Consider the following 22,630-nt stretch of genomic DNA (forward strand, 5'->3'; position numbering starts at 1 on the left):
TTCACCAAAATTTCACCACAGTGTCTTAAAGCCTTAAAAGTATTGCACACCAAATTTGGAAGCTTTAACCCTTAAAATAACGGAACCTGAGCCGTTTTTAACTTTAACCCCTTTACAGTCCCTGGTATCTGCTTTGCTGAGACCCAACCAAGCCCAAAGGGGAATACGATACCAAATGACGCCTTCAGAAAGTCTTTTCTATGTATCAGAGCTCCTCACACATGCGACTGCATGTCATGCTGCTCAAAAACAAGTGCGCAATACCGGCGCGAAAATGAGGCTCTGCCTATGATTAGGGAAAGCCCCTAGAGAATAAGGTGTCTAAAACAGTGCCTGCCGATATTATTTAACAAAAATACCCAGATTAAATGATTCCTCAAGGCTAAATATGTGTAATATATGAATCGATTTAGCCCAGAAAATGTCTACAGTCTTAATAAGCCCTTGTGAAGCCCTTATTTACTGTCTGAATAAAAATGGCTTACCGGATCCCATAGGGAAAATGACAGCTTCCAGCATTACATCGTCTTGTTAGAATGTGTCATACCTCAAGCAGCAAAAGACTGCTCACTGTTCCCCCAACTGAAGTTAATTCCTCTCAACAGTCCTGTGTGGAACAGCCATGGATTTTAGTAACGGTTGCTAAAATCATTTTCCTCATACAAACAGAAATCTTCATCTCTTTTCTGTTTCAGAGTAAATAGTACATACCAGCACTATTTTAAAATAACAAACTCTTGATTGAATAATAAAAACTACAGTTAAACACTAAAAAACTCTAAGCCATCTCCGTGGAGATGTTGCCTGTACAACGGCAAAGAGAATGACTGGGGTAGGCGGAGCCTAGGAGGGATCATGTGACCAGCTTTGCTGGGCTCTTTGCCATTTCCTGTTGGGGAAGAGAATATCCCACAAGTAAGGATGACGCCGTGGACCGGACACACCTATGTTGGAGAAAAACTGGTCTTTACAAAAACAGCTGGAATTATAATATAGTGCTAGTCTCAGTAAAGATCTAAAAGGGACATTGTACACTAGATTTTTCTTTGAATAAATGTTTTGTACTGGATTTTTATATCAGTATCTGTGCATATTCATCTTTATCGTAGAGTCTATAAAATGCAGCTATATGAAAATTGGTGTATACGGTTCCCTTAAATAAATACGGGGAGAATTTCCACTCAAGTCATTTATACATACCTGCACTGGGGGCCTGGCCATGAATAAGTGTGGGAGGTTTTAATCTGAATCCACTGCATTTTTCCTCTGAAAGACAATAAACAGCGACATTAAGCAAAATATTACAAAATTGCTCTAAAAGAGTGCTTCACACCATGCTTGCCCAAAGACTGCAACAAAGGTATCCTCTTATAGTTTCCTCAATTGTTCCCTTCCTTAGGCAGCGATTTTCCAGGTAGATTACTTATCTTAGTGAGACAGGAGAAACCTTTAATAAATAAAAAGATATAAATATGCAGAGCAGCAATATTTAAATGGCAAGCAATATTAAGGAAAAGCTAGGTTTGAATCCATTATACAGCCAGGAAGGACTGAAGTTGAGAAATGCAACAGCTGCAAAACAATGCTCCTTTTGTTAGCCTAAAACATAGAGAATAAGTGGCTCCTGTGTTCCTTTCATCTCTGTGACGAGCTATACAAATTAAGGCAGCAACAAAGCACCACATTTCTGGCCTCTGATTACTACAAACATGTATAGAAGACGTTCCATTGACTGAAAAGAGCACATTATAATAAATTTACAAAAAGCATGGTGCAGAATAAAGTAACTCAGAATATCCTTGTCATTGGCCTAAAACTACATTGTTTTAGATTAAAATGCCAGAAATTTGGGAGCTGAGTTAAAGCGTTCAGTATTTTGACAGAAATCAATACCTTGTGCTCTGCTGGTTTGTAGACATTTCTGCAAAACCGGTACACAGTGGCAACAATTTCTGTATGGTTCCCATTTAATTCTTGGAACTCACCATACATGGACACCAACGTATTGTCAATAAAAATAGTTAAATTTTGCTATCACTATTTACAATCTGAACACATCTGTGTTAACATTATTATAATAATAAAAAAACAATGTAGCAAGAGCAGTAGTGTTCAGAGATGCTTTTATTCAAATGTAACGTGGACATGTGCAAACAGTATTTTGCACTACACTAACAAATATTTGATCAATTACTGTATGCTGTTTTTTATTTAACACAGCACAACTACAGCAACACTGTAGGCTAATGCAACTCAAGTTACACTGCTCAATAGTATCTAAATGAACAAAAAAGTTATTTATTGAATACTCCAGTGAACCAACACATGAGCATACTACCATTTGCTTATAATAAGCTCGGTAATTTCAGCAAATAAATGTAGCCCACTTATTGCTGTTAATCCTAGCAAAAAAATTATTTGTATAAAAAAATATCACCCTTTAACATATGATTATCATGTTAAAGCAAGTGAAAGGCAAGCCGTTACTGCGAGATTAACAAAAATAAAGCAAGGGGAAAAAAAAGTCTGCAAAGAACATGCCGCCATTAATTAAGGACAAAGCATACAATAAAGTGCTTTAATAAATAAGAATGCAATTATACAAAAATGATTGTGGAAGTTTCCTACAACCATAAACAACTGTATGGAGTTGCATTAGTAAATTTGCTCACCTGGCTCTGAGTCTGAGTTACCGGCGGAAGGATGACAGAAGCTGGATGGCATAAAGACATTGTTCTTGGTCACTAGTAAAAGATGAAAATAAAAATGTTACTATTACTGCAGGTAAAAAAAAAAACACCAACATCACCAGGTAAAGAATTTGCCATTCAAACTGTATTGTATGTGTCCTGATCTTTAATGCAACATCAATCACATTAAAAATGGAGATAAGCACAAAAACAATTCTTGAAAAAAATGTTTTTCCCAATTGATAATGCCCATACCAAGGGTTGACACTTTTAGTTCAGGCCAAAACGGAACACACTTGCGCTGTGCACGGCAAAGTTGTTTTTGCAGAGTACACACTACGTATAATAGAACATAAACACAAACTCGCACATAGATATTCTCACTTTCTCTCTCACACGTACACACACAAACCCCTCAAAAACACACACAGACACCAACGCACATACACGCACAAATAAACTAACTCAATCACACACAGAAAGACATTCTCGCACACACGCAAGAGAGAAATAAACGTGCAGTATGTTACAAATGCACAATGTCACCTTTTTGGCTGTGGCTATTTCCCACAATAACTGACTCTGCTTCGAACCAGGGCATACAAATAGAAACCGGAATTGTCTGGGTGATTCCCGGACAGTTGGTAACCTTACCAATACAGCTCACTTGTGCTTTCACATGATATGGTCTATCGTATTGCCCCCATTTTAATGCAACACAAGATTATAGCAAAAAATATTTTATACATGCCACTGACCCTTACAGAATTATCTTAGAATAGGTAAACGCGACGTGGCCTGCTTACTTACTGTGTCTGTAGATACAGCTACACCTCAGCCAAAAACCAAGCAGACAAAAACAAAATGTATGCTTTCCTGATAAATGTCTTTCTTTCCGGATATGGTGAGTCCACGGCTTCATCAATTACTATTGGGAATATCACTCCTGGCAAGCAGGAGGCGACAGAGTACCACAGTTAAAGTGAATGTAAATTATGATGGTAAAGTGCCCGGTTTTTAAAAATTCTATAAAAACAGGGGCACTTTAATTCATCAAAATTTACATTTCACTCCTGTTGTGAGAAAAAAAAAAAAAACACTTACCTTTTAAACTTGACAGCAGCTCCAGCTTCCTCCGGTCGTCGCAAGCCATTTTTGATGTCAGAAATGATGGATAGGTCACCCTCCAATCACGGAATCCGTGTCTGATTCAATGCCGTGATTGGAGGAAGTCTGATTCCTCAATTTAGATCCAGGAAGAGGCTTTGCGACGGGTGGAGGAAGCTGGAGCTGCGGTCAAGATTAAAAGGTAGGTAACAGGAGTGAAATGTAATTTTTGATGAATTAAAGTGCCCCTGCTTTCCTATAAATATTCCTCCTACAGACCTCAACTTTCTACAGAAAAACCACTCTCAAAATCTTAGGCACCATTCTCAGCCCATACCCCTCTATAACGATAGCTCAGAACTACTCCGACCGCCTCCCGGAATTTGGGAGGGTAGTTGAGTCCTGGGAGTTCCGGGAGATTTCCTGGACGGGGCGTATTTCGGCAGTTAAGATGTCCTTCCTCCCCAAGATCACATCTCTCTTCAGATCTATTCCCTATAATATCGCTAGGACCCTACTGAATAGATTCCAGAGTCTGATCACAGCATACGTGTGGAAAGATAAGAGACCCAGAACCTCGGGTCGTACTTTGGAAAAGTCGATACCGCAGGGAGGTCTAGCCTTACCAAATGTAATCTCTTATTACAACGCTGCCAGGCTATCGCATGTTATAAGATGGAATGATCCCGAAAAGGCAACTAAAGTGGTATGCTCTGGAAACTTCATTGCTACCTACAGGAATACACTTGCCAGACCTCCTTTGGATTCCTACTCATCACAGTCAGGACATTGACAGGCGACACCCAATCTTCAAACACGCACTCCAATTTTGGAATCAGATAAGACACAACACAGTCATCTCTCCTCACCCATCTCCCATGCTTACCATCTCAGGGGCACTTTTTTGTCTTCCAGACTCCCATCCAGACCTATGGCCACAACTCCAATCACTACGAGTGACAGATGTATATGACAATAACATGTGGCTCCCCCATCCTGCTATCTGCGCCAAACTCCAACTTCCCCTTAGACTAGCTTTTGAGGGTTTTCGTTTGAGCACACGACTACGTACATGGGGTTATCCTAAACGGTCACTTAGACCTCTGACAACCTGGGAAACAGCATGGCAGGGAGCGCACAACATCAAACATCTACTCTCCTTTCACTATGGTCTCCTTACCAACTCACACTCATCCTATAAAATATCACAACATCAGGCATGGGAGAGAGAAATCGGGTTCACCTCTGCTATAAATGTATGGCATGATAGAATTCTGACAACTAAAAAACTCCTCCACTGCGCCACCCTATGGGAACTTCATTATAAAATTCTAGTATGCTGGCACCTTGTCCCAATCACCCTACATAGGATTTTTCCGTCACAGTCTCCGGAATGCTGGAGAAACTGTAGAGCTATTGGTACAGCCCTTCACATATGGTGGACCTGCCCAGTAATCCAACCATTATGGAAGAAAGTTTATGCACTCCTTCAGTGAATCGGTCTCACTCCTCCCTTTACCCCAGAAGTATCTCTTTTACACATGCAGATTCCCAGCCTCACCCCTTCCAATATATGTCCTCATGGCCGCGAAACTTACTCTTGCGAGAGCTTGGAAAGAAGAGAGACCGCCCTCCTTCTCACAAATTATCTCCACTGTGCACTACATTGGGCAAATGGAACAATATTCCTATAGTCCTAGATAAGGTTAATACTTTTCAAGAGATTTGGTCCCCATGGCTCCTACAATTCCCCAACTGGGACGCTAACCCCAATCCTTCTACTTAAATTTAATTCTTCCCTTTTTTTTTCTTTTTTTTTTCCCTCTCCCCCCTTCAGTAAATTTTCCGTTGCTCTACACAATGCACATTCTCAGATACACCAACTTGAACATCACTAATAGTAGAAATAGCTACCACATATGCTACTTATCTAAACGTCCCATATAAAAGAGACTCTTATTTATGCACTATTTTTCTTCTCTATCTCGTCTCCTTTCACGTTAACAGATTTATATGCTCTTTTCACCTCACACCCTATAACATCATGGTTGCTCTTTTCGTAAACAAATGTATTCTAATTCTTCATGTTTGACGAATTTATTATGTAACTCTGCCTGGTGCAGCTCTTGTTATCCACATTTTTGTCTTAATAAAATAAAAAAAAAATAAAAAAAAAAAAAAAAAAAGGGCCCCTGCTTTTAAATCGAATTTTTAAAAACCTGGCACTTTAGCATCAAAATTTACATTCACTTTAAACTGTTCAGTATCACTTCACTTACCACAATCCCCAGTCATTCGATCGAAGGTAAATGAAGAAAAAAGGAGTGTAACAAGGTGTAGAGGTGCCTTAAAGGGACACTCAAGTCAAAATTAAAACTTCATGATTCAGATACAGCATGCAATTTTAAACAACTTTCCAATTTACTTCCATTAACAAAAATGTGCAGTCTTTTTATATTTACACTTTTTGATTCACCAACTCCTACTGAGCATGTGCAAGAATTCACAGCATATACATATATGCATTTGTGATTTGCTGATGGCTGTCACATGATAAAGGGGAGTGGAAATAGACATAACTTTGCAATTTATTTAACAAAAATCTACTACTTATTTGAAGTTCAGACTAAGTGTTATTGCATTGTCTTCTTATCATGCATTTGTTGATTGTGCAAATCTACTGTATTGACTGGTCCTTTAAGTTTAGACAAAAATAACCGTCTTGAAACGAAAGGGCGGGGCCGTGGACTCATCATATCTGGAAATAAATAAATTTATCAGGTAAGCATAAATTTTGTTTTCTTTCCTAAGATATGGCGAGTCCACAGCTTCATCAATTACTGCTGGGAGCCAATATCCAAGCTAGATGACACAGATGAAAAGGGAGGGACAAGACAGGGAGACCTAAACAGAAGGCACCACCGCTTGAAAAACCTTTATCCCAAAAAAAAAAAAAACACAAAAACCTTAGCCAAAGCAAAAAGTATGAAAGGAAGGCCAAGTTGCAGCCTTGCACATCCGTTCCACAGAAGCTTCATTCTGAAAGCCCAAGAGGAAATGACAGCCCTCGTGAAATGAGGCATAATTGTCTCAGGAGACTGCAGCCCCGCAGTCCCATAAGCAAACAAATTAAACTTCTCAACCAGAGAAAAGGGAAATAGCAGTAGCTTTCTGTTACAGAATAAAAAAATATTTAACACGCACAACATACAAATTGTGCACACACGTTCTTCAAGAGATAAGAAGAGGAAGGATGTCCCCTGGGAAATCTGATCTGGACGGAGCCACCAAGAGAGGAATTCCCTTGACCGGTTGTCCAGAGATCTGTTGGGATAGATCCGAGTGATCGCCGTTCCATTGCCTCAGCATGCACAACTGAAGAGGTTGTAGATGGAACCTGGCGAATGGAATGACATCTATACTGGATACCATGAGCCCAATCACCTCCATACACCAGGTCACAGATGGCCTTGAGGAGGTCTGAAGGGCAAGACAGCTGGAGGCAATTTTGCAATGTCTCCGGTCTGTCAGGAATATCTTCATGGAGTCTATTATCGTGCCCAGGCACTCCACTCTGGTACTGGGAACCAGAGAACTCTTTCCTGAGTTTATCTTCCATCCATGAGATCGAAGAAGAGCAGCTCTCGAACGGTCCTCTGCCAGCCGGCAGGACGGAGCCTGGACCAGGATATCGTCCAGATAAGGTGCTACCGCAATACCTCTGGATCTCGCTACCACAAAAAAAGCTCCCAAAAACTTTGTAAAGACTCTTGGAGCAGTAGCCAGACCTAAGGGGAGAGCTACAAACTGGAAGTGCTGGTCCAGAAAAGCGAATCTTAGGAACTTGAAGTGATCCTTGTGTATTCAAAGTGAAAAAAAATGTCTCATGAACTTGAATAATAACAGATAAATGCCTACCCACTGATGCCACCTCTCACAAAGTATGATCTGAAAATATTCAGTATAGGTGAAGGTGAGGGTAGCGCCTGTACCAGAACTGCAGATGGACTATCCCAAATATTATATACTATTACTTCTCTATTAAAAAATAATTAAGATGCATTCGTTACTAGTCTATATATACACATTCAATTAGCATTGAGAGCCCTAATGATCATCATACACTGGCTACGCAATCTGATATTCAATTAAAACACCTTCTAGCGAGTTAAAAAATATATATTAAAATTTATTAACACAACTTCGTGCATATATATGCATAGTACGTTTCAATAATACATTTGAAAAAGCATTTATAAACATATGCTACAGCATATACATTCCAATGGATATAAAAAACAAATGATATATTCCTGACTAGTATATAACATCCATCTTAATTAATTCGTTTTTTATATCCATTGGAATTTATATGCTGTAGCATATGTTATAAATGCTTTTTCAAATGTATTATTGAAACGTACTATGCATATCAAGTGTTAAAACCTAGACACCGGTGTCAGCACTATTGTTTATAAAGTTATATATATGCACTAAGTTGTGTTAATAAATTTTCATATATATTTTTTAACTCACTAGAAGGTGTTTTAATTGAATATCAGATTGCGTAGCCAGTGTGTGATGATCATTAGGGCTCTCAATGCCAATTGAATGTGTAAACAGACTAGTAACGAATGCATCAATTATTTTTTAATAGAGAAGTAATAGTATATATTATTTGGGCTAGTCCATTTGCAGTACAGATAGCCTAGAGGGGCCACCCACACCCTCACCTATACTGATCCTTGTGTATTGGCACATGAAGGTAAGCGTCCTTCAAGTCTATCGTAGTCATGAACTGACCCTCTTGAACGAAGGGCAAAATAGACCTTATCGACTCCATCTTGAACGATGGAACCGACAAACTTAGGCACTTTAAGGTTTCTTAAACAAAGAAGAAGGCGAGAAAGATGAACCAAGTCTCTCCCATTTATTCTTTATAATATTCGCCGTCTTAACGGGAACCGAAAAAGTCTGGGGCACCACCCTGTCCTCATAGACCTCATCAAGCTTAGGAATAGATGGTTCCTCCGGTAACTTTGGTTCCGGAACCTCTAGAGTAGCTAACACCTCTTTTAATAAAAAGCGTAAGTACGTCATCCTAAACCTAAAAGTCTGGTTCCTCCGCAACTGGAGGAGGTTTAGAGGCCGCAAATTCCGACCCAGAGAAAGACTCCTTCGAAGTATCGGAGTCCTCTGCATCAGCGGATAATCTACTCTGATACATCCAACTGAGTAGATGACCCCGGGGAAGGATAGCAATGTTAAACCTTTCTCTTGCGCTTAGCAGTGCGAGGTAAAGCACTGAAGGCTGCAGACACTGCTGTTTGCAACTGATCAGCAAAATCTGGCGGCCACAGGGCCCCTCCCGCAGGAGGATTAGTAGTGCACTAGGGAGCAGCATGTGTAATCGGAGATCATTGTAGGAAATGCACCTCGCAGGACGGAGACCCCTCAGAGGTGGATGGCTCAGTGGTACTAAACATCTTGTTCTTTTTAGATATCACTATTTTATCAAGGCATGTGGAACATAGTTGAGCAGGCGGATATACCGTAGCCTCTTTACAATAAACACAGGCATTAGATTTAGGCAAAGAGGGAGTACCCTCTAACGCATCAGAGTCCTCCATAGCTTGCGTCTTTAATATGCACTTTTAGAAAAAATAAATGGCACCTTTATACCTCAATGGCCGGGGCACTCACCACCTCCTATGACACAGGCCCACAAAAAAACTGCTTTCGTCTAATGCAAACGACGGTCAGGAAAAGGAAGAGAATGAGGCCACAACCGATCACATGGAGTGCCATGCAGGACCACCCCTGCAGCCGAGAAAAAATTTATGCTTACCTGATAAATTTCTCTCTTGTGGTGTATCCAGTCCACGGGGTCTTCCATTACTTGTGGGATATTCTCCTTCCCAACAGGAAGCTGCAAGAGGACACCCACAGAAGAGCTGTCTATATAGCTCCTCCCCTAACTGCCACCACCAGTCATTCGACCGAAGACAAGCAAGAAAAAAGGAGAAACTATAGGGTGCAGTGGTGACTGTAGTTTAAAAATAAAAAACAACTGCCTTAAAGTGACAGGGCGAGCCGTGGACTGGATACACCACAAGAGAAAGAAATTTATCAGGTAAGCATAAATTTTGTTTTCTCTTGTAAGGTGTATCCAGTCCACGGGTTCATCCATTACTTGTGGGATACCAATACCAAAGCTTTAGGACACGGATGAAGGGAGGGACAAGACAGGAACTTAAACGGAAGGCACCACTGCCTGCAAGACCTCTCTCCCAAAAATAGCCTCAGAGGAAGCAAAAGTATCAAATTTGTAGAATTTAGAAAAAGTATGAAGCGAAGACCAAGTCGCCGCCATACAAATCTGTTCAACAGAGGCCTCATTTTTAAAAGCCCATGTGGAAGCTACCGCTCTAGTGGAATGAGCTGTAATTCTTTCAGGAGGCTGCTGGCCAGCAGTCTCATAAGCTAAACGGATTATGCTTCTCAGCCAAAAAGAAAGAGAAGTTACCGAAGCCTTTTGGCCTCTCCTCTGTCCAGAGTAGACAACAAACAATGCAGATGTTTGACAAAAATCCTTAGTAGCTTGTAAATAAAACTTTAAAGCACAAACCACGTCAAGATTGTGTAATAGACGTTCCTTCTTTGAAGAAGGATTAGGACACAGTGACGGAACAACAATCTCCTGATTGATATTCTTATTAGATACCACCTTAGGAAGAAACCCAGGTTTGGTACGCAAGACTACCTTATCTACATGGAAGATCAGATAAGGGGAATCACACTGTAAGGCAGATAACTCTGAAACTCTTCGAGCCGAAGAGATAGCTACCAAAAACAGAACTTTCCAAGATAAAAGCTTGATATCTATGGAATGCAGAGGTTCAAACCGAACCCCTTGAAGAACTAAATTTAAACTCCATGGCGAAGCAACAGGTTTAAACACAGGCTTGATTCTAACTAAAGCCTGACAAAACGCCTGAACGTCTGGAACATCTGCCAGACGCTTGTGCAGAAGAATAGACAGAGCAGAAATCTGTCCCTTTAAGGAACTAGCTGACAATCCCTTCTCCAATCCTTCTTGGAGAAAGGATAATATCCTAGGAATCCTGACCTTACTCCATGAGTAACCCTTGGATTCACACCAAAGAAGATATTTACAACATATCTTATGATAGATTTTCCGGTGACAGGCTTTCGAGCCTGAATCAAGGTATCAATGACCGACTCGGAGAAACCACGTTTTGATAAAATCAAGCGTTCAATCTCCAAGCAGTCAGCCGCAGAGAAATTAGATTTGGATATTTGAATGGACATCCAAAGTCCATGGTGGAAAGGATGACATGTCCACCAGATCTGCATACCAAGTCCTGCGTGGCCACGCAGGTGCTATCAAAATCACAGAAGCTCTCTCCTGCTTGATCTTGGCAATCAGACGAGGGAGGAGAGGAAATGGTGGGAACACATAAGCCAGGCTGAAGGACCAGGGCACTGCTAGAGCATCTATCAGCGCTGCCTGGGGATCCCTTGACCTGGACCCGTAACAAGGAAGCTTGGCGTTCTGACAAGACGCCATCAGATCCAGTTCTGGTTTGCCCCATAGTTGGATCAGCTGGGCAAATACCTCCGGATGGAGCTCCCACTCCCCCGGATGAAAAATCTGCAGACTTAGAAAATCCACCTCCCAGTTCTCTACTCCTGGGATATGGATAGCTGAGAGATGGCAAGAGTGAACCTCTGCCCATAGAATTATCTTTGAAACCTCCAACATTGCCAGGGAGCTTCTTGTTCCCCCCTGATGGTTGATATAGGCTACAGTCGTGATATTGTCCGTCTGAAATCTGATGAACCTGACCGCAGCTAGTTGAGGCCAAGCCTGAAGAGCATTGAATATCGCTCTCAGTTCCAGAATGTTTATCGGAACATTCCTCCTGAGTCCACGAACCATGAGCCTTCAGGGAGTTCCAGAAGGCTGGCATCTGCCATCACTATAGTCCACTCTGGCCTGCGGAAACTCATTCCCCTGGACAGATGGACCCGAGATAACCACCAGAGAAGAGAATCCCTGGACTCTTGATCCAGGTTTAGCAGAGGGGACAAATCTGTGTAGTCCCCATTCCACTGATTGAGCATGCAAAGTTGCAGTGGTCTGAGATGTAGGCGGACAAACGGAACTATGTCCATTGCCGCTACCATTAGGCCGATTACTTCCATACACTGAGCCACTGACGGCCGAGAAGTGGAATGAAGAGCACGGCAGGAAATTAGAAGCTTTGATAACCTGAACTCTGTCAGAAAAAACATAATTTATGCTTACCTGATAAATTCCTTTCTCCTGTAGTGTGATCAGTCCACGGGTCATCATTACTTCTGGGATATTATCTCCTCCCCAACAGGAAGTGCAAGAGGATCACCCAGCAGAGCTGCTATATAGCTCCTCCCCTCTACATCACACCCAGTCATTCGACCAAGAACCAACGAGAAAGGAGAAGCTAAAGGGTGCAGTGGTGACTGGAGTATAATTTAAAAATTTAGACCTGCCATAAAAAACAGGGCGGGCCGTGGACTGATCACACTACAGGAGAAAGGAATTTATCAGGTAAGCATAAATTATGTTTTCTCCTGTTAAGTGTGATCAGTCCACGGGTCATCATTACTTCTGGGATACCAATACCAAAGCAAAAGTACACGGATGACGGGAGGGATAGGCAGGATCTTTATACAGAAGGAACCACTGCCTGAAGAACCTTTCTCCCAAAAATAGCCTCCGAAGAATCAAAAGTGTCAAATTTGTAAAATTTGGAAAAAGTATGAAGCGAAGACCAAGTTGCAGCCTTGCAAATCTGTTCAACAGAGGCCTCATTCTTAAAGGCCCAAGTGGAAGCCACAGCTCTAGTGGAATGAGCTGTAATTCTTTCAGGAGGCTGCTGTCCAGCAGTCTCATAGGCTAAACGTATTATGCTACGAAGCCAAAAAGAGAGAGAGGTAGCCGAAGCTTTTTGACCTCTCCTCTGACCAGAGTAAACGACAAACAGTGAAGATGTTTGTCGAAAATCTTTAGTTGCCTGTAAATAAAATTTCAGGGCACGAACTACATCTAGATTGTGCAGAAGTCGTTCCATCTTTGAGGAAGGATTAGGACACAAGGATGGAACAACAATCTCCTGATTGATATTCCTGTTAGTGACTACCTTAGGTAAGAACCCAGGTTTAGTACGCAGAACTACCTTATCCGAGTGAAAAATCAGATAAGGAGAATCACAATGTAAGGCTGATAACTCAGAGACTCTTCGAGCCGAGGAAATAGCCATTAAAAATAGAACTTTCCAAGATAACAATTTTATATCAACGGAATGAAGGGGTTCAAACGGAACGCCCTGTAAAACGTTAAGAACAAGGTTTAAACTGAATGGCGGAGCAACATTTTTAAACACAGGCTTAATCCTGGTCAAAGCCTGACAAAAAGCCTGAACGTCTGGAACTTCTGACAGACGTTTGTGTAACAAAATGGACAGAGCTGAGATCTGTCCCTTTAAAGAACTAGCGGATAAGCCCTTTTCTAAACCCTCTTGTAGAAAAGACAATATCCTAGGAATCCTAACCTTACTCCAAGAGTAACCTTTGGATTCGCACCAATATAGGTATTTACGCCATATTTTATGATAAATCTTTCTGGTAACAGGCTTCCTAGCCTGTATCAGGGTATCAATTACTGACTCAGAGAATCCACGTTTTGATAAAATCAAGCGTTCAATCTCCAGGCAGTCAGCTTCAGAGAAATTAGATTTTGATGTTTGAAAGGACCCTGAATCAGAAGGTCCTGTCTCAGAGGCAGAGACCAAGGTGGACAGGATGACATGTCCACTAGATCTGCATACCAGGTCCTGCGAGGCCACGCAGGCGCTATTAGAATTACTGATGCTCTCTCCTGTTTGATTCTGGCGATCAATCGAGGAAGCATCGGAAAGGGTGGAAACACATAAGCTCTCCCGAAGGTCCAAGGTGCTGTCAAAGCATCTACTAGGGCCGCTCCCGGATCCCTGGATCTGGACCCGTAACGAGGAAGCTTGGCGTTCTGTCGAGACGCCATGAGATCTATCTCTGGTTTGCCCCAACGTCGAAGTATTTGGGCAAAGACCTCCGGATGAAGTTCCCACTCCCCCGGATGAAAAGTCTGACGACTTAGGAAATCCGCCTCCCAGTTCTCCACTCCCGGAATGTGGATTGCTGAGAGATGGCAAGAGTGAGACTCTGCCCAACGAATTATCTTTGATACTTCCATCATCGCTAGGGAGCTTCTTGTTCCTCCTTGATGGTTGATGTAAGCTACAGTCGTGATGTTGTCCGACTGAAATCTGATGAACCCCCGAGTTGTTAACTGGGGCCAAGCCAGAAGGGCATTGAGAACTGCTCTCAATTCCAGGATGTTTATTGGCAGGAGACTCTCCTCCTGAGTCCATGATCCCTGAGCCTTCAGGGAATTCCAGACAGAGCCCCAACCTAACAGGCTGGCGTCTGTTGTTACAATTGTCCAATTTGGCCTGCTGAATGGCATCCCCTTGGACAGATGTGGCCGAGAAAGCCACCACAGAAGAGAATTTCTGGTCTCTTGATCCAGATTCAGAGTGGGGGACAAATCTGAGTAATCCCCATTCCACTGACTTAGCATGCATAATTGCAGCGGTCTGAGGTGTAGGCGTGCAAAGGGGACTATGTCCATTGCCGCTACCATTAAGCCGATCACCTCCATACATTGAGCCACTGACGGGTGTTGAATGGAATGAAGGGCACGGCAGGCGTTTTGAAGTTTTGTTAACCTGTCTTCTGTCAGGTAAATCTTCATTTCTACAGAATCTATAAGAGTCCCCAAGAAGGGAACTGTTGTGAGTGGAACGAGAGAACTCTTCTTTTCGTTTACCTTCCACCCATGCGATCTTAGAAATGCCAGTACAAACTCTGTATGAGACTTGGCAGTTTGAAAGCTTGAAGCTTGAATCAGAATGTCGTCTAGGTATGGAGCTACCGAGATTCCTCGCGGTCTTAGTACCGCCAGAAGAGCCCCCAAAACCTTTGTGAAGATTCTTGGAGCCGTAGCCAACCCGAATGGAAGAGCTACAAACTGGTAATGCCTGTCTAGGAAGGCAAACCTTAGATACCGGAAATGATCTCTGTGAATCGGTATGTGAAGGTAAGCATCCTTTAAATCCACTGTGGTCATGTACTGACCCTTTTGGATCATGGGTAGGATTGTCCGAATAGTTTCCATTTTGAACGATGGAACTCTTAGGAATTTGTTTAGGATCTTTAAATCCAAGATTGGTCTGAAGGTTCCTTCTTTCTTGGGAACCACAAACAGATTTGAGTAAAACCCCTGTCCGTGTTCCGACCGCGGAACAGGATGGATCACTCCCATTAATAAAAGATCTTGTACACAGCGTAGAAACGCCTCTTTCTTTATTTGGTTTGTTGACAACCTTGACAGATGGAATCTCCCTTTTGGGGGAGAGGATTTGAAGTCCAGAAGATATCCCTGAGATATGATCTCTAACGCCCAGGGATCCTGGACATCTCTTGCCCAAGCCTGGGCGAAGAGAGAAAGTCTGCCCCCCACTAGATCCGTTCCCGGATCGGGGGCCCTCAATTCATGCTGTCTTAGGGGCAGCAGCAGGTTTTCTGGCCTGCTTGCCCTTGTTCCAGGACTGGTTAGGTCTCCAGCCTTGTCTGTAGCGAGCAACAGCTCCTTCCTGTTTTGGTGCAGAGGAAGTTGATGCTGCTCCTGTCTTGAAATTACGAAAGGAACGAAAATTAGACTGTCTAGCCTTTGGCTTGGCTCTGTCTTGAGGCAGGGCGTGGCCTTTACCTCCTGTAATGTCAGCGATAATTTCCTTCAAACCGGGCCCGAATAAGGTCTGCCCTTTGAAAGGTATGTTGAGTAACTTAGATTTAGAAGTCACATCAGCTGACCAGGATTTTAGCCACAGTGCTCTGCGTGCCTGAATGGCGAATCCGGAATTCTTAGCCGTAAGTTTAGTTAAATGTACAACGGCATCTGAAACAAATGAATTAGCTAGCTTAAGTGTTTTAAGCTTGTTTGAAATTTCCTCTATAGTTATTGAGTCAAGAGTCTCTTCCAGGGACTCGGACCAAAAAGCTGATGCGGCCGTGACAGACGCAATACATGCAAGAGGTTGCAATATAAAACCTTGTTGAACAAACATCTTCTTAAGGTAACCTAACTTTTTATCCATTGGATCAGAAAAAGCACAGCTATCCTCAACCGGGATAGTGGTACGCTTAGCCAGAGTCGAAACCGCTCCCTCCACCTTAGGATCGTCTGCCATAAGTCCCGTGTGGTGGCGTCTATTGGAAACATTTTTCTAAATACAGGAGGGGGGGAAAAGGGCACACCGGGCCTATCCCACTCCTTAGTAATTATCTCTGTAAGCCTCTTAGGTATAGGAAATACGTCAGTACTCGCCGGTACCGCATAGTATCTATCCAGCCTACATAATTTCTCTGGAATTGCAACGGTGTTACAATCATTTAGAGCCGCTAATACCTCCCCTAACAGTACGCGGAGGTTTTCAAGCTTAAACTTAAAATTAGAAATGTCTGAATCCACTCTAAAGGGATCAGAACCGTCACCTGCAGATTGAAGCTCTCCGTCCTCATGTTCCGCATACTGTGACCCAGTATCTGACATGGCCCTAGTATTATCAGCGCACTCTGTTCTCACCCCAGAGTGGTCCCGCTTCCCTCTAAGTTCTGGTAATTTAGACAAAACCTCAGCCATAACATTAGCCATGTCCTGCAATGTGATTTGTAATGGCCGCCCTGAAGTACCCGGCGTTACAATATCACGCATCCCCCGAGCGGGAGATGCAGGTACTGACACGTGAGGGGAGTTAGTCGGCATAACTTTCCTCTCGTTGTCTGGTGAATGCTGTTCAATTTGTACAGATTGGCTTTTATTTAAAGTAGCATCAATACAATTAGTACATAAATTTCTATTGGGCTCCACTTTGGCTTTAGCACATATAGCACAGAGATATTCCTCTGAGTCAGACATGTTTAACACACTAGCAAATAACCAGCAAACTTGGAAATACTTTTAATTCACTTTTATAAATAGTATGCAAAAACGCACTGTGCCTTTAAGAAGCACAGAAAGATATGACAGTTGAGTACAATAAAACAGATAATTTTATGAAAACAAACTTTTTTCCCAGTAAAAATACAATTTTAGCAAAGGATTGCTCCCATTAGTAATGGATAACTAGCCCTTTAATAGCAGAAAAAAAAAAAAAAGTACAGAATGTAACGTTTTTTATCACAGTCAAGCACAATCTCACAGGACTGCTGTGAGTGATTACCTCCCTCAAAATAACTTTTGAAGACCCCTGAGCTCTGTAGAGACGAACCGGATCATGCAGGGAAGAAGAACAGACTTGTGACTGAATTTTTGATGCGTAGTAAAAGCGCCAAATTCAGCCCCTCCCCCTCACACACAACAGTGAGGGAGATCAGCAAACTGTCATAAATCAAACAAAATGCCCGCCAAGTGGATAAAACTAATGCCCAAATAAGTTTTCACCCAGTACCTCAGAAAATAAACGATTTCACATGCCAGCAAAAAACGTTTAAGTTCAATAAATGTATTTGTCATAAAAAGCCTGCTGCAAGCCGTTTTTACTGCAAAATAGGCTAAAGCTTTATGTAAACAGTATTTCAGTGAAATGCCATTCCCCAGAATACTGAAGTGAAAATATACATACATGACAGCCTGATACCAGTTGCTACTACTGCATTTAAGGCTGAACTTACTTTATATAGGTATTTGCAGTATTTTCTAGTCAATTCCATTCTCAGAAAATAATATGCTGCTACATACCTCTTTGCAGGTGAACCTGCCCGCTGTCCCCTGATCTGAAGTTTACCTCACTCCTCAGATGGCCGAGAACAGCAACATGATCTTAACTACTCCGGTTAAAATCATACAGAAAATCTCAGGTAGACTCTTCTTCAAATTCTCCCTGAGAAGGAACAACACACTCCGGTGCTGTTTTAAAATAACAAACTTTTGATTGAAGTTATAAAAACTAAGTAAAATCACCACAGTCCTCTCACACATCCTATCTATTAGTTGGGTGCAAGAGAATGACTGGGTGTGATGTAGAGGGGAGGAGCTATATAGCAGCTCTGCTGGGTGATCCTCTTGCACTTCCTGTTGGGGAGGAGATAATATCCCAGAAGTAATGATGACCCGTGGACTGATCACACTTAACAGGAGAAATGTTCATTTCTACTGAATCTATCAGTGTTCCTAGGAAGGAAACTCTTGTGAGAGGGGAGAGAGAACTCTTTTCTTCGTTCACCTTCCACCCGTGAGACCTTAGAAAGGCCAGAACAATGTCCGTATGGGACTTGGCGATTTGAAAAGTCGACGCCTGTATCAGAATGTCGTCTAGGTAAGAAGCCACCGCTATGCCCCGTGACCTTAGAACCGCCAGTAGGGACCCTAGAACCTTCGTAAAGATTCTTGGTGCCGTGGCTAGCCCGAAGGGAAGAGCCACAAACTGGTAATGCCTGTCTAAGAAGGCGAACCTGAGGAACTGATGATGATCTCTGTGAATCGGAATGTGGAGATAAGCATCCTTTAAGTCCACGGTAGTCATATATTGACCCTCCTGGATCATAGGGAGGATGGTTCGGATAGTCTCCATCTTGAAGGATGCGACCCTGAGAACTTTGTTTAGGATCTTGAGATCCAAGATTGGTCTAAAAGTTCCCTCTTTTTTGGGAACTATAAACATATTTGAATAGAAGCCCTGCCCCTGTTCCTCCCTTGGAACTGGGTGGATCACTCCCATAACCAGTAGGTCTTGAACACAACGTAAGAATGCCTCTCTCTTTATCTGGTTTACAGATAATTGTGAGAGATGAAATCTCCCCTTTGGAGATGAAGCTTTGAAGTCCAGAAGATATCCCTGGGAAACAATCTCTAATGCCCAGGGATCCTGGACGTCTCTTGCCCAAGCCTGGGCGAAGAGAGAAAGTCTGTCCCCTACTAGATCCGGTCCCGGATCGGGGGCTACTCCTTCATGCTGTCTTAGAGGCGGCAGCAGGTTTTTTTGGCCTGCTTCCCCTTGTTCCAAGCCTGGTTCGGTCTCCAGACTGGTTTGGACTGGGCGAAATTTTCTCCCAAAAATAGCCTCAGAAGAAGCAAAAGTATCAAATTTGTAAAATTTGGTAAAAGTGTGCAGTGAAGACCAAGTCGCTGCCTTACATATCTGATCAACAGAAGCCTCGTTCTTGAAGGCCCATGTGGAAGCCACAGCCCTAGTGGAGTGAGCTGTGATTCTTTCAGGAGGCTGCCGTCCGGCAGTCTCATAAGCCAATCGGATGATGCTTTTAAGCCAAAAAGAGAGAGAGGTAAAAGTTGCTTTTTGACCTCTCCTTTTACCAGAATAAACAACAAACAAAGAAGATGTTTGTCTGAAATCCTTTGTAGCCTCTAAATAGAATTTTAGAGCACGAACTACATCCAAATTGTGTAACAAGCGTTCCTTCTTTGAAACTGGATTCGGACACAAAGAAGGCACAACTATCTCCTGGTTAATATTTTTGTTAGAAACAACTTTCGGAAGAAAACCAGGTTTAGTACGCAAAACCACCTTATCTGCATGTAACACCAGATAAGGAGGAGAACACTGCAGAGCAGATAACTCTGAAACTCTTCTAGCAGAAGAAATTGCAACCAAAAACAAAACTTTCCAAGATAGTAACTTAATATCTACGGAATGTAAGGGTTCAAACGGAACCCCTTGAAGAACTGAAAGAACTAAATTGAGACTCCAAGGAGGAGTCAAAGGTTTGTAAACAGGCTTGATTCTAACCAGAGCCTGAACAAAAGCTTGAACATCTGGCACAGCCGCCAGCTTTTTGTGAAGTAAGACCGATAAAGCAGAAATCTGTCCCTTCAAAGAACTTACAGATAATCCTTTCTCCAAACCCTCTTGTAGAAAGGATAGAATCTTAGGAATTTTTATCTTGTTCCATGGGAATCCTTTAGATTCACACCAACAGATATATTTTTTCCATATTTTATGGTAAATTTTCCTAGTTACAGGCTTTCTAGCCTGAATAAGAGTATCAATGACAGAATCTGAAAAACCACGCTTTGATAAAATCAAGCGTTCAATCTCCAAGCAGTCAGTTGGAGTGAAGCCAGATTCGGATGTTCGAATGGACCTTGAACAAGAAGGTCCTGTCTCAAAGGTAGCTTCCATGGTGGAGCCGATGACATATTCACCAGGTCTGCATACCAAGTCCTGCGTGGCGACGCAGGAGCTATCAAGATCACCGAAGCCCTCTCCTGATTGATCCTGGCTACCAGCCTGGGAATGAGAGGAAACGGTGGGAATACATAGGCTAGGTTGAAGGTCCAAGGTGCTACTAGTGCATCTACTAGAGTCGCCTTGGGATCCCTGGATCTGGACCCGTAGCAAGGAACCTTGCAGTTCTGACGAGACGCCATCAGATCCATGTCTGGAATGCCCCATAATTGAGTTATTTGGGCAAAGATTTCCGGATGGAGTTCCCACTCTGAAAAGACTGAAACTGAAAAGTCTGACGACTCAGAAAATCCGCTTCCCAATTTTCCACTCCTGGGATGTGGATTGCCGACAAGTGGCAGGAGTGATTCTCCGCCCATTGAATTATTATGTTCACTTCTTCCATCGCCAGGGAACTCCTTGTTCCCCCCTGATGGTTGATATATGCAACAGTCGTCATGTTGTCTGATTGGAACCTTATGAATTTGGCCTTTGCTAGTTGAGGCCAAGCTTTGAGAGCATTGAATATCGCTCTCAGTTCCAGAATGTTTATCGGGAGAAGAGATTCTTCCCGAGACCATAGACCCTGAGCTTTCAGGGGTTCCCAGACCGCGCCCCAGCCCACCAGACTGGCGTCGGTCGTGACAATGACCCACTCTGGTCTGCGGAAGCTCATTCCCTGTGACAGGTTGTTCAGGGTCAGCCACCAACGGAGTGAATCTCTGGTTCCCTGATCTACTTGGATCGTCGGAAACAAGTCTGTATAATCCCCATTCCACTGTCTGAGCATGCACAGTTGTAATGGTCTTAGATGAATTTGTGCAAAAGGAACTATGTCCATTGCCGCAACCATCAAACCTATTACTTCCATGCACTGCGCTATGGAAGGAAGAACAACAGAATGAAGTACTTGACAAGAGCTTAGAAGTTTTGATTTTCTGGCCTCTGTCAGAAAAATCTTCATTTCTAAGGAGTCTATTATTGTTCCCAAGAAGGGAACTCTTGTTGATGGGGACAGAGAACTTTTTTCTATGTTCACCTTCCACCCGTGAGATCTGAGAAAGGCTAGGACAATGTCCGTATGAGCCTTTGCTTTTGACAGAGACGACGCTTGAATCAGTATGTCGTCCAAGTAAGGTACTACTGCAATGCCCCTTGGTCTTAGCACCGCTAGAAGGGACCCTAGTACCTTTGTGAAAATCCTTGGAGCAGTGGCTAATCCGAATGGAAGTGCCACAAACTGGTAATGCTTGTCCAGAAAGGCAAACCTTAGGAACCGATGATGTTCCTTGTGGATAGGAATATGTAGATACGCATCCTTTAAATCCACTGTGGTCATGAATTGACCTTCCTGGATGGTAGGAAGAATTGTTCGAATGGTTTCCATTTTGAACGATGGAACCCTGAGAAATTTGTTTAGAATCTTGAGATCTAAAATTGGTCTGAATGTTCCTTCTTTTTTGGGAACTATGAACAGATTGGAGTAAAACCCCATCCCTTGTTCTCCTAATGGAACAGTATGAATCACTCCCATTCTTAACAGGTCTTCTACACAATGTAAGAATGCCTGTCTTTTTATTTGGTTTGAAGACAATTGAGACCTGTGGAACCTCCCCCTTGGGGGTAGTTCCTTGAATTCCAGGAGATAACCTTGAGAAACTATTTCTAGCGCCCAAGGATCCTGAACATCTCTTGCCCAAGCCTGAGCAAAGAGAGAGAGTCTGCCCCCCACCAGATCCGGTCCCGGATCGGGGGCCAACACTTCATGCTGTTTTAGTAGCAGTGGCAGGTTTCTTGGCCTGCTTACCCTTGTTCCAGCCTTGCATCGGTCTCCAGGCTGGTTTGGTTTGAGAACTATTACCCTCTTGCTTAGAGGGTGTAGAATTTGAGGCTGGTCCGTTTCTGCAAAAGGGACGAAAATTTGGCTTAATTTTAGCCTTAAAAGACCTATCCTGAGGAAGGGCGTGGCCCTTTCCCCCAGTGATGTCTGAAATAATCTCTTTCAAGTCAGGGCCAAACAGCGTTTTACCTTTGAAAGGGATGTTAAGCAATTTGTTCTTGGAGGACACATCCGCTGACCAAGACTTTAGCCAAAGCGCTCTGCGCGCCACAATAGCAAAACCTGAATTTTTCGCCGCTAATCTAGCTAATTGCAAAGTGGCGTCTAAGATAAAAGAGTTAGCCAATTTAAGTGCTTGAACTCTGTCCATAACCTCCTCATACGAAGAGTCTTTATTGAGCGACTTTTCTAGTTCTTCGAACCAGAAACACGCTGCTGTAGTGACAGGAACAATGCATGAAATTGGTTGTAGAAGGTAACCTTGCTGAACAAACATCTTTTTAAGCAAACCCTCTAATTTTTTATCCATAGGATCTTTGAAAGCACAACTATCTTCTATAGGGATAGTAGTGCGTTTGTTTAGAGTAGAAACCGCCCCCTCGACCTTGGGGACTGTCTGCCATAAGTCCTTTCTGGGGTCGACC

General features: G+C 42.7%; 1 protein-coding gene across 1 annotated transcript in view; it reads right to left on the reverse strand.

The window, feature by feature from the left end:
- RANBP3 (RAN binding protein 3) overlaps window positions 1-22,630 on the reverse strand; it is a 554,440-nt gene that overhangs the window by 404,424 nt on the left and 127,386 nt on the right. The window contains exons 5-6 of the mRNA XM_053703046.1: window positions 2,673-2,744; window positions 1,201-1,266 (exon numbers count right to left, since the gene is read on the reverse strand). Of these exons, the coding sequence (XP_053559021.1) occupies window positions 1,201-1,266; window positions 2,673-2,744 (138 nt within the window). The remainder of the gene's footprint in view (window positions 1-1,200; window positions 1,267-2,672; window positions 2,745-22,630) is intronic.

Source organism: Bombina bombina, chromosome 2 (genome assembly GCF_027579735.1).
Source record: "Bombina bombina isolate aBomBom1 chromosome 2, aBomBom1.pri, whole genome shotgun sequence".
Lineage (NCBI taxonomy): Eukaryota > Metazoa > Chordata > Amphibia > Anura > Bombinatoridae > Bombina > Bombina bombina.